Genomic DNA, 12,500 nt, shown 5'->3' on the forward strand with positions numbered 1-12,500 from the left:
GCACACTCACCGGACCTGGGCTAGGACTGGGTCTGGGGGCTCCTGGAACTCGGCAGAGAATCCTACTCGGCGGGCGAGGTGGGGGAGCCACTGCGAAGTGGTGGGAGGCGGCCCAAGGTGCTGGGAGAGGGTCCGGCCCACTCTGCGCCTGGGCTGGGACTGGTCCCGCTGGCGCAGGGTAGCAGGAAGCTCTCTGCACACTCACCGGACCTGGGCTAGGACTGGGTCTCCTTCACCTGATGTTCATGTGACCTCTTCTTGTGCCTGTGTTGAGAAAGGGAAAGCTGCCTCTTATAAGGTCAGTAACCAAATAGCCCCCATTATGGCCTCCCTTAACTGTAATCACATCTCAAGACCCCGTTTCCAACATGGTCATGAAGGAGGTAGGGCTCAACATACGCGTTTGGGGGAAACACAATTCAGTCTGGGGCATAGAGCATGCTTTCTCCTCCTTAAATATAATTAAATTAGATGGCATGGGCCTAAAACTACAGTGCATGTGACCCTGAGTTCAAGACTTCTTGAGTCTTTGCCTCTGCCATCATTTACTGAACTATGAAGTACCAGCTCCACAGCAGGTAAGAATATAGGCATGGAGAACTCAACAATGACCAAGAAAAGCCACACCCTTGTCCTTGTGGAGTTTATAGTCTAATAGAGGAACAAAGTGAATAAAAATATAATGTCATTTCAGCTAGTGATAAGAATTTTGGAAAAATAAAAATAAAACAGGGTAGGGCCAGGAGACAGCTCAGTGGACTAAGCGCCTGCTTGGGCAAGCGCATGGAACTGGGCCTCATTCCCTGCACCATGTGCTGCACCAGCTCTGCCTTCAGGTACCCTGACCCGGCCACCGAGATCAGCCATGGTGGCACACATCTGTAATCTCAGCACTGGGGCGGCCAAAAGCAGGAGGATCACTATGAAGTCCAAGCTGTATAATGAGACCCTGTACCAAATATGTTATTATTATTATTATTTTTATTTTTTATTTTTTTATTTTTTTTTAGGGAAGAGTCTACAAGGTGTTCAGATTCGTAGTGATCCGCCTGTGTATAGCCTCCCAAGAGCTGGGATTACAAGTGCGCACCACCACACCCGGTCTCAATTGCTGTCTCAGCGCACCTCAGGGGCGGGGTCAGCATAGCAGGCCTGGGGATCGATCCCCCAGATGTTTTAATCCACTGAGCTATTTGGCTGGGCCTTTTTTCTTTTCTTTTTTTTTTAATGTTATCTACAGAGAGCTGTTTATATGTGAGTAGTAGAAGAGTGACAGAGTCAGCCTTCCAGAAGGTTAAACTTGGCTCTGTCCCCTATTCACAGCCCCAAATTCCATCTGGTGGCACTGACCATAGCAGATCACTCCCAAGTGTAGTGCAACAACTCTAAGATTAGCCACTTAGATCAACCATGCTGAAATGATGGATGTAAAAAGAGGACAAAGTTACTCCAGGTCTCATGCTCAGAACAATCATCACTCTAGGCTGGTGGGGCACTGGGCCCAAGAGTTCTCCCAGACCCCAATGACACAAGATGTTCAGATCCTTTCTACAGATGCTGTCATATTTGCATAGTGTCTGCACAGTTCTCCTGTATCGTTTGTCATCTCTAATTACTTACAAAACCTAATTCAATGTAAATGTCCTATAAATAGTCATCATGCTGTATCATTTAGGAAATAATAAGAAAAATCTGTGTATATTCAGTACAGACACAATTTTTAAAGCTGTTTTGGTTAAGATCACATGAGCAGAACCACCAAATGCAGAAGCCAAGTCTCTGCTGTATACTTGGGATTCAATCCATCTGCTCATTTCTTCTGCTCATCTCCACTTGTGGCAATTGATAGTTTGCCTCCAGTTTACTATCTTTAAGAGGAGGAACTCAGACTCATGAACAACTGTTTATTCAGACCATTCTTAAAAGTAGAATCCTTGGAGCATTCCTACCTGACTCCTTCTTACTTGATGTTTGCAGTTAGATCTCACAAAGCAGCAGAATGGATTCAAAATCACACTCAAAACATTGGAGGACAACCTGCTCTCTCGCCTCTCCTCAGCATCTGGCAACTTCCTGGGAGAAACAGCCTTGGTAGAGAACCTAGAGACCACCAAGCAGACAGCTGCAGAAGTGGAGAAAAAGGTAATGTTATTCTGGCCAGCCTGGGAAGGTAGCAAGGTGTCTTCTCCTGGAGTTTTCTCTGTTGTTCGTGCCTGAGCCTGACTTTTAGATACTATTTTTGGCTTCCCAAGTGCCTTCTAGGAAGTCCATCTAGGCAAGATCTGTGTTACAGAACTGTCACTTTCTGCAGAGTGCTTTGGACATCTTGACTCCACAAAGGTCTGATAAGCCCTTAAATTGGCAGAGCCAGGCTTTCTTTACAGGAAATGGTAGGGTAGCTCCAACTGAGTACCTCAAGTAGTGAGTGGAATTGCCCTTAAGCTAAAGCATCACATTGCTATAAAAACTAGTTGAATAATGCAAGCTTCCACCATAGGAAAACCTACTGGACTTCCAAACTTTTACAAGTCTGATTACAAGGAAAATCTCAATGACCTTCTCAGGAAACTCAACTCTCAAAAGCTGGGAAGCAATCACAGTAGTACATAACCCTTACTTTATTTCACAGTATTGGACAGTTTTTATTCACCTCATGGTTAAAGGAAGAAACTGATTCCTTCATTTTTCCCAGCAGACTGGGAACACTGTCCAAACCCACGAAGGCCTTTTAGCATTCTCTTGGAGCAGAAGACCAGTTATGATACTGATTCGAGGATTTCACATGTCTATAACTGTTATCTGGAAGCAAGATACATTCAGATGAATATTGCCAACTTATTGGTATTTCTCCAAACATGAAGGAGTTTTCTGGGGAGAAGCAAAGAGGAAAAACTGAAGAGGAGTGATAGGCAAGGCAGATAAACCAGTCATCCCACTCTTGGGTAACAAACAGCTCATCGTACAGGTTGAAGTGGTAGTTCTGGCAAGAGGACAGGAGCAGCCATCTTGTTTTCATCTCCCTGAATCCTCACTTTTGTTTTCTTTATCCTATTTTGAAAATCACTGACGTTTCTTGAGTACCTGCTATCTGCCAACTATAACATAGAAATTTTTGCTGTTATTATTGTTGCTTCTTTTTCTTTCTTTTTTCTCTTTTCCTTCCATACACAACAAAAGTTGGGGGTACAGGGAGGATCATTCAAGAAATGTTAAAGGAAAGGAGTATTTGAATAGAAGTTTTGAATTCATAGTAATGATTAATACAGATAGTGCTTACTATCATGGGGTACATAAGAAAACTAAGGAGGGTGTAATGGAGGTCATAGATGAAGTGCTTATCTTTAGAAAAATGGAGGTCAATTTTCAATGGAATAAGGGATAAGGGACAAATACGAGTCTGTTAATGACCGAAGGGTCCATGTCTATAACTAGTGTAGAGAGATATATAATTAAGGGAATGAAATAGAGGCAAAAATTAAGATAATTCCTTCCTAATGGTCTCTAGCAACTGATATGCACAGTTTAACTCCAGGAATATGTTTTAAGGACTGTATCACTTAACAACATTGTATAGTATGTCTGCATAACCTAAAACAGCTGTGGCATCACTATACGATATGATGAAATCACCATCATCTATGTGGTCTATAACTGACCCAAAATATCACTGTGTGGCACATGACTGTGATTTGGTAGCATTAGTGGAGCTGGCCTCCTGAGAGTGAAGTAGTAGTGTCAAGGTAGCAGGTCTGCGGGTGAAACTTAAAATAGTTGTTACACCTGTAATTTCAAGTACTTCAGAGGCTGAGACAAGAGAATTTTAAATTCAAACCCATCCTGCAACTCAGTAAGACTTCTCCAAAAAAAAAAAAAAAAAACAAGTTAAAGGGCTGGTGGTGTAGCTCAGTAGGAGAGCACTTGGCTATAACCTGTGTAAGGCGCTAGCTTCAATCTTCAGTACAAAAAAAAAAAAAAAAAAAAGTTTACCAGAGAGCTAGATCTTTTGCCAATAGGAAGGGAATCAAAAGGTTGAAGGGTGGGGAAGAGAAAGGAGGAGAAAGTGATGGAAAATGAATTAAGATGCATTATGTGCTGGTACCAACTCCCTGTGATGAATATAGTTATTATGTATGACAAATGTACTAGTAAAAATATTTTAGATGTGTAAAAAAATGAAAAACGTTATTAGAGATTATCAGCATTAATGACTCTGGTGAAGTTAAAGGCTATGGTTCTGTAGAAACATTAATCTCACGAATTATGTGATTTCTTTTTACCTTCTTCTGAGAGCTTTTATCTCTTAACTACCGAATTTATTAATAATTTTGATGTTCAGTAGTTTAACCTCTGTTACCTTGCATTTCTTACTGGTTTTGCATTTTTATCTCCCCAAACATTTGTCAGTTCAGTGTGTTGCAACCCTCTGTGTGCATCTACCTATTTCGAAACCTATCATAGATTGCTGAGGATTGTGATTACCTCATTAAGCTGCAGAACAGAAACTTCCTCCACACTAGCAGTGTTTTGCTACTTTTCATCTTCCCTTCCTGCTTCCCCTTCCCACTTTCTAATGACCACTACTTCAAATCAGTTTGTTTAACTTCAAAATGAATGAAGACATGAGGCATTTTTCTTACCGTGCTTGGTTTATTTCACTTAACACGACATGCTCCAATTCTATCCACTGTGACACTAATTACAGGACCTTATCCTTTCTTTTGGCTGAATAATGTTTCATTATGTATACAAACCGCATTTCCTTAGCCATAAATCTGTTTATGGCTAACACCCTGGTTGACTACATATTTTGGCTATTTTGAATACAACTGCAATAAACATGGCAGTTGTGAGTCTCTCCTGGACTTATTCACTTCATTTCCTTTGGATATATACCAAGTACTGGGATAGCTGATCATAGAGTAATTCTGCGTGTAGTTTTCTGAGGGCTGCCCTTAATCATCCTGCACAGTGGTTTACTCCTTCCCCACCTTCTCCGCAGAATTTGAATGGTTTCTTTTTCATCATAACCATTCTAACTGGGATATGTTCTTTATCCTTTATTGATTTTCTTTATCCCTCTTCTTTGATTCCTTCACGCTCTTAAAGTTATTCATTTTATTTTACTACCTGTATTATATGTATCTTCAATATATTTTAACCAAAGCTAAAATTACATAATATATGTCTTTCTAGTAATGGAAGGACTTCAGAGGACTTTAATTCTGATCATTCTTTCACATCTTTCGCTACTGTTTCAACATCTATTAGCTTGCTGCTGTCAAGAACCCCTTTTAATCTAACTGCTATTCCTTTTTAGATACTTCATCTCTCCTGGTTTAATATTTTCTCCTCATCTTTGATGCTGTGAAATTTCATTATGTAGTGAGGATATATTTTATGTATCATACTCAAGAGTGACATGCATCTTCGGGGGAAGGGCCCCGACCATTCATCAACTCTGGACAACTCTTTACTGACATCACTTCAAATGTTGCCTCCCCTAATTCTCTCCATTGGCAGAGCATATTGAGATTGTCTTCAGTGGCATATGCTTATAGAAATCCCTCTTCCTGATCGATAGATCTCTTTTTCTACTTTTATTTATGATAACGTATTTTCTAAAAATAAAATATTCCATTGAAAGAAATTTCTTGTGAATTTATACAGAAACCTATTTCATAAAAGCTTTTAAAATGAAATTATATTGCTTCATTCCCTGGACTGCTTGTTATTCTACTTTGTTATAGATAGACAGATAGATGATTGATAGATCATAGACAGATAGATAGATAGATAGATAGATAGATAGATAGATAGATAGATAGGACAGATTTACGCTTCCAGGAAATTATCTCATTAAAGATGAAGCTCAGAGACCTGCATGATCCACACTTCCCCACTACCAGAGCTGACCTGCATGATCCACACTTCCCCACTACAAGAGCTGACACTCTCATTCTTGTGAAATACTGGGATGTATCTTTCACTCATTCTTTTTCATTCATTCTCTGTTAAGGAACAAATAGTACAGTGGCTTTTCAACCCTGGACCTACTATCAACATCCTACTTCACTCCACCCCATCCTCACTCACATTTACTCGTACAGAACAGCCAAATTGATTCCGTGGAAGCTCTGGTTGGGTTGAACAATCAGCTATTTTTTCTTTCCAACAGGTCCAGGAGGCCAAGGTGACTGAGGTAAAAATCAATGAGGCTCGAGAATACTACCGGCCAGCAGCTGCCCGGGCCTCTCTCCTCTACTTCATCATGAATGACCTCAGCAAAATTCACCCCATGTACCAGTTCTCTCTTAAGGTGACTGACACCTGGAGTTTTTTGCATAATTATGGTACAGCAGTACAATATTGCCAAGGCAATACTCTATGAGTGCTTATCTATGTATTTTATTAACTATGGCAGGTCTTAGAGATCAAAGCCAGAGAGCAGATACATTTGGCTTCAGAAAAATATTACAGTCCTTATCTCTTTAATTGGGTCTTATGTAACCCCAGGGACAGAGAGGGGTGCCACAACAAGCCCAAGCACGTTCAATGTGATAGGTATCATGCATCCTAGAGATAAAGAAAAAGATACTAAAAAAATAGAAGCAGTGATCCCTATCCCCAAAGAGCTTAAAATATGATAATTTTATATGCATATCAATTGTATTGATGAAAGACCAACTCAAGCAAGCATAATAGGCCAACTTTAAATTACTTTCCTTATTACCCTAATATCCCCAAAGCTACTGCTCTGTGGTTATTGAAATATTCCTTGAAGCCAAGTTGTTAGCAGATTGTAAGTGCTGACTCAACTTATCTTACTTCTGAAAAAATAAAGACCTATACATTTTAAGTGAATCTCTGAAAGCACATCTTTGCTCCCCAGTGCATTTAACAAAATACCACAATTACAGAGGTGTGAACACATGGGGTAGCATTTTAGAGCAACTTCATAGGTTTGACCCAACACAGAGAGAAGATGTGAACATGTATAAGGAGATAGGAGAAAGAGAAGAAAAATGCACAAAACAGAAATGAGAGAGAGAGAGAGAGAGAGAGAGAGAGAGAGAGAGAGAGAGAGATTGAGAACACACCACAGTTTTGTGCAGTGTTTCCAGCTGAATCACCTCATGGAGGGTGAGGCATGGGGATAGTGATAAGCAATGGAGAACTACGTCACTACAGTTCATGTCACTGAAGCTGTTAATTCCCCATTTCCCAGTCCTTTCCCTTAACTCAGAGTCTCTGTGGTTTGGTTGTTGACTGTGTTTGAAATGCAGTATTTTATGTTTTTATTTTTAAAATGCAATATTTGGCCATATTCAGAGTATGGCTACATATGAAAAACTATAAGCTGATATATATTGATTATAAAAATACTGCATAAAAGTTAACCTTCCATTCACAACTATGGGAAGACCTCCTTAGTTCCAAGAGTAGTTAGAAATGACTGCAAGTGTGTACCAGAAGCCTACTACCATGACTCTACCAAAAACAAGAAATCTGATGAAAACACAGGAACAAAAATATGCTGTAAGTTCTTTTGCACCAGAAGCTTCCTGATGGGAGAAAACACTGGCAAACATTTGATGGGTGGGCTGGAAAAGTGTAACATTCTTCACAGGTAAGACTACTCATACACACAAAGTGTATATGCCCACGTGCCACCTCTGTCCTCAGGCCTTCAGCATCGTCTTCCAGAAGGCTGTGGAGAGGGCTGCTCCTGATGAGAGCCTCAGGGAGCGGGTGACCAATCTAATAGACAGCATAACCTTCTCTGTGTACCAGTATACCACCCGCGGGCTCTTCGAGTGTGATAAGCTGACCTACCTAGCTCAACTCACCTTTCAGGTAAAAGTGAATTTTAAAAGTTTCCCAAAGACCGTTCATTTTTACAGTAAGTGTCAAGATTATTGTTTGTAAAGAGAAGAGACTTTGTAATTAAATCAAAGCATACATCAGATTCTAAGTGACCATCATACATTACTTTTAACATTTGAAAGAGTAAAATAGATTCAGTCCTGCAAAGATGCTCAAAAACCAGAGTGCCAGTGCAGTGACTGTAAGTTTTATTTCATCATGTAATCAATCAGTCTTTCTGAATGAGTGACATGCTTCAGTTTTACACTGTTTGTATTTTGTTTTGCACAGATATTTCATTAATTATTACTCCAGTTTAAGGGGTCACTGTTCTGAATGTAGTTTTCAGTCTGGACCAGTTTGTCATGGCAATAAATAATTAAGTATTTACAAAGAAAAAAGACTTCATTTTTAATATCCAATCAGCAAGCATTAAAATAAAAGTCCTCTTTTAACATCACTGCCCGAAGTCCAGCCTATGTGTGGGTAGAGGCGTCAGGCAGAAGGTCCAGGTGTGGTGCATCCACGCTAATCCACCACCCGCCCACTCACGAGGGACACTCTGCATCAGCCATTGAGTTTTTGCTTGCTAATTCTGGGCGGTATAAGGCCCTTCTCAGCTATTCCTCCAGCAGCTCCTACAAGGCAATCAGTACTAGTACTGAAGATGATTCGAGATGGTCACACCAACCATGAGAATCTTTGCTGATACAGTAAGAACTTTAGCTCTGTCCACATTTATCCACTTTTAAAGCAGATTTATTGACCCAACCTTACCAGGGATAAGAAATCACAAAGAACTTTCTATTTAGGTGGAATAGCTATCACTTCTAAGGAAAGTTTTTGACAGCTATGGTTCTCAAAACTAGTCAATATCAGGCATCTTTGAGGTCTCCCACTTAATTTCAATATCAAAAACTTTGCTTCTTTGTATTATCCCCTGATCATTTAGAAAGGGGATTTTTCAATAATATGTTGCTATGTCAAACCAGATTATTTCAAAGGCTCCCTCCAATTCTAAAATCAGACATTCTATCATTATTTTGTGCTGACTCTGCATTTCCAAAGCCCGAGTTCATGGGTAAGCTTTAAGAGGCCTATCCCCCTCACCCTCTGTATTCCCAGCTCCAGGCCAGAAAATAGCTTGGCCTGCTCAAAACACTTGGGCCCTTACCTCCCATTGAATCCTATCTCTAATCAAGCCAAAGGCTTTTCTTTCCTTGTACACACCTTTTTAATTCCCCTTCCAAGCCTCTGTGCTTTCCTTCTCTCCCTCCCTGGGAAGTCCTCCCTCCATCTGAAAATTCCCATCTGCAGCTTCTCCATGACCCAATTCAAAAGTATTTATAAAAAGTTTAGTCAGGGCCAGGGAGATAGTTCAGTGGTCTAAGCACCTGCCTGGCAAATTCAAGGACCCAGGTTTAATCCCCAGTACCACATGCTATGCTAGCCATGCTCTGAGTCAACCATGCAAAAGGGTGTGGTGGCACATGCCTATAATCCCCGTCCTAGGGAGGCGGAGATAGGAGGATCACTACAAGTCGAGCTGTGCAGTGAGGCCCTGTACTGAATAAGTAAATTTTAAAAATTAAAAAAAAAAATTTAATCAAATTAATCCCTTTTCACTGGCTTGCTGGTCACTCACATTATTGATAAAAATCATTATTATTATTATTATGAAAGAGATTCTCTTCCACATTACTTATTCATACATGCATTTCTATTTTGCATATATTCTTATGTTACTTTGACACTTGCCTCAAATGCTGTCATTTTTATGTGTCATCTGCTCAGTTGAATTGCAGGCGCATATTTAATGGCATTTATGATGGATAAATAATAAATTCTTGCTAAGCAAGATATATAGTCATCCATTGTGGGCGTTTAAATCACTCTGCTATTTGGGGTGAACAGATCCATACAGAAATATTTTGCATAAATATACACATTCTTCATCTCATCCTCTTTAAACAACCATAATTGATGGATAAGCTCTAGTGCTGAAGCCAGCAATAATTACTGAGTGACAATACCTGAATGACAATATCTTGAGCCCTTTGCTCTACACAAATGAAAGAAACTATTGTTTCCCCACATTACAGATTCTCCTTATGAACCAGGAAGTCAATACAGCAGAGTTGGATTTCTTGCTTCGATCTCCAGTGCAGACCAGCTCACTAAGCCCCGTGGAGTTTCTCTCCCATCAGGCCTGGGGAGGCATCAAGGTCAGTACTGGGCCCTAGAGAAAGGTAAAGCTCTCATCCCTTAGAGTTTTTCCCTGACACTCGTCCCACAGCATCTGAGGGGCTCTTTTGTGGACCTCAAGCGCAGATCTGTGTTGCACATAGACATGCCCTTTTCCCTGCACCTCACGGCAAGCTCACCCTTCCTCCAGCTGTGGAGAGGAAGCAGATGCACTCTGCTGCACGAGGGCTCTTCCTCCAGCCTGCAAGGGACAGAAAGTCCCTGGGAGCTTTTCTTAATTATCTGCGCTCCTCTTTCCCGCAAGGGCTTAGGGCAAGAATACAGGCTCTTTGGTGATCCTTGGGGCTGCTATGGAGATGCTGTCAGAACTTTCCAGAAAAGGAACAGGTCACGGGCTATGTTCAGGAATCTCCGTGTGAATCCAAACTCAGACACCTGGCCAAGGTCTGTGCCCCAGCCTGGGAGGGATGCTTGTGTACTGACTGCCTCAGAATGCGCTGTCTTATTTCATGTTCATCTGGACAGTGCTATTAGTTCATTCTAATGTCCATCTAGGCCATAGGTATTATTTGTTCCCATTGAACATATGAGGAAACTGAGGCCACACTACTTATGAGGATCGAATTCAGGCCACATGTTTGCTGTATGTTGGATATAAAAGCCCATTTTTCAGTCCATGTTGTGTGGCATAGGTGGTTGGGATTCTGTTAGTGTTGAAAAGATCGTAGACTAGAGGATCCCTTCAATAGGGCCTGTGCCTACATGCTGGGAGCCTAACATGAAGCCTGGAAATAAGGACTCAGTGAATCCCAGCTCCAGAGATTCCAGGAACACACTGTAGAGGACAACACTCTAGCCCACACCTAAATGGCCCCTTGTACTAGCACCTGCGCAGTACAAGTCCTATTTATGATTTTCTGTGTTTGTTGCATTTAACAGATGCTTAATAGCACAAAGAAAAAAAATATATGTACATATAGATATATTTGACTGACTTTCTCTTCCTATTTTTTATTCTTTTTAAATTCTAAGATTCTGTGTTCACAAGCAATTGTAAGAAATAATAGAGAGATATCACTATTTTCCATTTTCCTACAATGCTAATGTCTTACAATACTGTATTACACGGGGGCCTGGCCCTAGCTCAGGCCTTTAAGTGGCCGCTTCCACAAAGCTGTCAGCCTCAGGTTGCTGGAGTTCAAACCTCACACCTCTCCCGCTGGCCAAAAGTGCCCTGAAGGCATTCGAGGAACAAATAAAAAAAAAAAAATACTGTATTACATTAACATGTCCAGGAAATCTACATTGCTATGATCCACCAATTTTATTCTGATTTTACCAGTCTTACATGCATGTGTGTAAGCATCTTTGTTTCATTTTATCAGATGGATAAATCTGTGTAATCACTACCACAGCCAAAATTCAGAAAGTTCTAGCATTATAAGGATTTCTGATGCTGCGCTTTTATACTCACATTGTCCTTTTCAATTCCTAATACCACCCAACTACTGATCTCTTCTCCGTGACATAATATTTTCATCTCAAGGATATTATTTGAATGAAAATATGCAGTATAAAGCCTTTTAGAATTGGCCTGTTAAGTTAATGTAACTCCCTTGAGATTAATTCAAGTTGATTTACTTTATAACAAAAATCCAAAACTTAATCATTTGCATGCATGTTGTTACCCTTAGAAGAAATCATCTTAGGGAATTCTATGTTAATTCCACTAATGCTACCATTACTCAAAGCTTCTTTTTCAGAATCTGTAGATGTTCTTTTAATCAACTTTAGGACTGTATCTAAGTCAGAGGTCATCAATTTTTTTTTTCTAATGGATCACATAGTTAATAGCATTGTGAAGCCATCCTAAAGCCATATACATCAATGCATATGGCTGAATTCCCATCAACTTTTATTTATGAAAGTAAGTGATAGTTCAGGTTGGGCCTGTAAGTTGTAGTTTACTTATCTCTAATTTAAATAATAAAAGAAATAAACTTTAATTTTTATTTAGCTTCTTTCATCAGTCTGGCCCAATCTGGTGAGTGAGAAGGGAAATAATATATTAGGAAAGAATCAAGAAAGGATCTCAATCACAGCAGCAGCTGAAATCACACTTTTACAAGCTATCTAATAATTGTTATAAGAGATACAGAGATCTGGAATACCATCAGGTTTCCTAGACATCATATAATATGGATCAATAGACACATTCTAGTGCAGGCCTGCCCAAGAGAAATGCAATGAAAGCCACATGTGTTAGTAGCCACAGTAAAAGTGTAAAAAGAAATGGATAGTGTTAGTCTTGATAAGATGAATAAGAAATTTCCTAACCTTAACACAGAAAAAAAAATTTCATTTCAATATACAAGTGTTATAAAATTATTGTTATGTGACAAAATAACTGAAAGAAACAATGTAAGCAGGAA

At 40.0% G+C, this 12,500-nt stretch overlaps 1 protein-coding gene across 1 annotated transcript in view; it reads left to right on the forward strand.

Annotated features, from left to right (window-relative positions):
* Dnah9 (dynein axonemal heavy chain 9) overlaps window positions 1-12,500 on the forward strand; it is a 433,197-nt gene that overhangs the window by 338,714 nt on the left and 81,983 nt on the right. The window contains exons 54-58 of the mRNA XM_023705424.1: window positions 1,324-1,369; window positions 1,978-2,142; window positions 6,176-6,316; window positions 7,684-7,854; window positions 9,966-10,088. Of these exons, the coding sequence (XP_023561192.1) occupies window positions 1,324-1,369; window positions 1,978-2,142; window positions 6,176-6,316; window positions 7,684-7,854; window positions 9,966-10,088 (646 nt within the window). The remainder of the gene's footprint in view (window positions 1-1,323; window positions 1,370-1,977; window positions 2,143-6,175; window positions 6,317-7,683; window positions 7,855-9,965; window positions 10,089-12,500) is intronic.

The sequence above is a fragment of the Octodon degus genome, unplaced genomic scaffold (assembly GCF_000260255.1).
Source record: "Octodon degus isolate 3935 unplaced genomic scaffold, OctDeg1.0 scaffold00219, whole genome shotgun sequence".
Classification (NCBI taxonomy): Eukaryota; Metazoa; Chordata; class Mammalia; order Rodentia; family Octodontidae; genus Octodon; species Octodon degus.